The 3,549-nt window shown below is 42.7% G+C and overlaps 1 protein-coding gene across 1 annotated transcript; it reads left to right on the top strand.

Moving 5' to 3' along the window:
* Positions 1–814: 814 nt before the first annotated feature.
* Positions 815–3,303, top strand: LOC101850738 (the record flags this gene model as incomplete). Its single annotated transcript, XM_013085554.1, is given in 2 exon segments — positions 815–1,011; positions 2,787–3,303. Coding segments are annotated over 2 exon segments (588 nt in total), but the record flags the coding sequence as incomplete, so codon positions are not given.
* Between the last annotated feature and the right edge of the window lie 246 nt (positions 3,304–3,549).

Below are 3,549 nucleotides of genomic sequence, written 5' to 3'. Positions count from 1 at the left end.
CATGTTGTTTTTCCTTTTTCTTGTGCCTACCTTGTGTCTATATCATGCCATTATAGTTTTTGCGCTTCTCCTGTTTCTCCTCTGTGCGTCTCAGTCCCACTATTTCTTTTCTTTCTCCTTCTTCTTCGGGTGTGTGGGCCAGACATTGACGATCCCGTACCCCATCCATTCCTGTTGTCTGTCTTCTTGATCGGAAGGGTTTTTACCATTGAATTATTTGCTGTAAAATTGTTCTGGCGATTAGTATAATTTTTTTTACTTTCTGTTCTGTGTGTTTTGGAGTCTCTTCTTTCTACTCTGTGAGCTTCTTGTGTCTATTCTGTTTTTCTTTGCGTCATTCGCTTTTTGAAAATGATTGTGCATTACTTTTCTCCTTGTCTCATCCTTTCTTTTCTGTGAAATTATGTCTTTCCTCATTCCAATTCGGCGTGCTTTTAATTTGTTACGTCTTTTTAAATGTATGCCTTTTAGATATTTGTTACGCCTCCGTAGAAATACTTTAGATTATTTAGAAGGCAGACTTTGACCATGTCTGTCACGGCCAATCTGGGTAGAAAGACCCAGGTGCTCGAGGAAAAAACTCTTTCCCTACCCGTGAATCGACCTCGGGTCTTGTGTGTGCCACGGCAAAGCACCTAACCGCTTCACCACAGACGCCGATTCTCTCTTCCGTCAGTGTCTGTGTCTTTCATTGTAATTGTTGCTTCTCTTCCTGGGCCTCTTATTTCTATCCTGCGTTTCTATGTTTGTCTCTTTTGTATCATGTATTTTGTGCCGTATCCCCTCTCAGGCTGACCGGGAGCTTCAGTTCATCGACATGGGCGCCAACATCGGGGTGTACACAATGTTTGCTGCCGCCAGCGGCGCCACAGTTCTGTCCGTGGAGATGTTGCCCGTCAACGTCCATCAGATCCAAAACTCTCTGGCGGTCAGTGGACTGAGTGACCAGGTGACCTTGGTCAACAACGCCCTCTACAGTGACCACCGCTCGCTCACAGCCAACTTCATCCGGTCAGAAACTGTATGGGAGTGAGACAGAGAGAGAGAGAGAGAGAGAGAGAGAGAGAGAGAGAGAGAGAGAGAGAGATAGAGAGAGAGAGAGAAAGAGGGTACAGCTGGTGAAAATGGAAGGGAGGGGGTTCCAGTCCAGTGGTCCCCTTCCACACTGCAAAACTATTTAAGAGGTCGGACTTCCCAATTTAACGACTGAGCCAAATAGATGGAAAGCCTAAAAAATAGCAACAAAACAACCCAAGTTCAGATGCGAACCAGGGCCATCCACTCCGTAGTCCTGCATGATACCAACTGAGCTAACGGCGCACCCCAGCAGTCCTTGAACTTGAACAACGCCTCTATTACTTAACAGGCCTACTTGTTCTTACACAATAATTAAACATTTCATAGACAAGATACAGACCCGTTCTACAAACGGTGATATAGTGATAGGAAATCACAAGATAAAAATGTTTGTACCTGATTCATTGCTGTAGGACCTCTGTGTAGAGAACATTGTTGGCATACATGCGCCATCTGTATCTTCACTTTCCACCTTCACTTCCAAATAGGTTTCGATAGATCTAAAAACATCTCGGTCGTCGGCATGTAAAACATGGATTTCATAGCGAATCCAATGTGGGTCAGTCAAAAACACGTCTTCTGGTCCCATTAGGGCAGAAATGCAGGTTTCGACGGTAATGTGATAATTATTTCAGAAACTGATTTAATTACACAGCGCTTATCAAGTTTCTAAAATAGCCCCACGCTGGACAATTGGCTAACATTTGAGTAAATGCAATTTATTATTAAGGTGTATTTTTCCAAAACGATTGGTATTGTCACAAAATAGCCTTTGTGGACAGAACTTTGGCCCCACCTTTTATTATAGTATGATGTATAAGCTGCCAATTATACTCAGGGTGAGCCCACTTTAAGTAGAGCAGGGCATTTTTTATTGTATTTGCTTTGGTACTGTATGAAAGACGCCGATATGAACCGTTCTGCCTTGAAAGAAAACCTCAGTCAAAAACACTATATCTAGTCTTGGTCTAATCAACCTCACCCAACTACATCAATCAAGCTGTTGTAATATCATAGCGTATCTCGCCAGTTGGTAAAGTGTGTGAACGTTTGTTGCAAGTTCCACGCCAGACCCACAAAATTAGAGGGCATGCCGTTAGTATATAAATATAGTTGGGTGTTAAACTGGGGCAACGATGAGTTCATAAACTCGCTATGTTTGTGAAGTTTTCACTGTCTATCTGGCTGGCTCTGTCCTGTCGAAGACGAGTGTTAGATTCGGAGATCCTGCCGCTTTTATCAACGTCTACAGTGTTGAAAAAGGGCGTTAAACCCTTGCCATTTGTTGCCATTATTCTTATTGACGACACGGGATAATGTAAAGTCTTTAGTAAAGTGAATATATACTATTTTCACGCCTCCTTAATTTGTATACGCACGTTTTTGTGTGCTGAAAAGAGCTCTCATGTTGTTTTCGGTCGAAGAATAATCCACGGCACACACACACACACACACACACACACACACACACACACACACACACACACAGACACACACACACACACACACACACACACACACACACACATTTTCAGTTTTCAAAATAAGTTTCTTCTTCGTGGATTTTTTGTCAAACAAATTCCTTTTTAAAGAATTGTAGCTGTTCCTTATTACAGCGTTCTAAAACAATTTTTGAGCGAGATATTCAGAAAAAAGTTGTAGCGTTTTTTTTTATCACCCTGTAAATGGATTCGTCTTTTTCTCTTTAGTGGTAACGTCGGAGCGACACACCTGAACGTGTCTAAAACAAACTTCGCTCGCTACGGCATGAAGGAGGACAACAGTCACACTGTCACAGTAAACACCATCTGTATCGACGACCTGATCCCTTTGCTCAAGTCCAAAAAGGTCTTTATCAAGATCGACATCGAGAGAACCGAAGCTAAAGCGCTGTCATGTGCTCACAAATTCTTTGACCAAGTGGATGTGCGGGCGATTCAAATGGAGTGGTTGGCGAAGTCGAACGATGATATTGTAAGGGTCAACAAGTTTATGGAGGAGCATGGCTTTAAATCGTCCAAGAGCGCCTTGAAATACATCCCACTGAGCACGGCTGTAGGGGCGTACCCGGGGATGGATGTGTATTTTATCAAAGTCTGATTCTGCGTCATAATAGAAGTACCAAGAACAATCACACACACAAACACACACACACACACACACACACACACACACACACACACACACACACACACACACACACACACACGGCATTGTCTGATATTCCACTCCTATCTATGTTTAGATCAAGTAAAAAAACCCAAACATACTTTCAGTTGAATGGTATTGCTTTTTTTTTTATTAATCCGGTTGATGCTAATATAGAATGGACATACGTTATAAGCTGTAAGTTTGTGTGTGTGTGTGTGTGTGTGTGTGTGTGTGTGTGTGTGTGTGTGTGTGTGTGTCTGTGTGTGTGTGTGTGTGTGTGTTTGTGTAGGTGTGTATATGTGTATGTTGTGCGTGCTTGCC

The sequence above is a fragment of the Aplysia californica genome, unplaced genomic scaffold (genome assembly GCF_000002075.1).
Source record: "Aplysia californica isolate F4 #8 unplaced genomic scaffold, AplCal3.0 scaffold00386, whole genome shotgun sequence".
Taxonomy (NCBI): domain Eukaryota; kingdom Metazoa; phylum Mollusca; class Gastropoda; order Aplysiida; family Aplysiidae; genus Aplysia; species Aplysia californica.
This window is presented reverse-complemented; position numbering and strand designations above follow the sequence as displayed.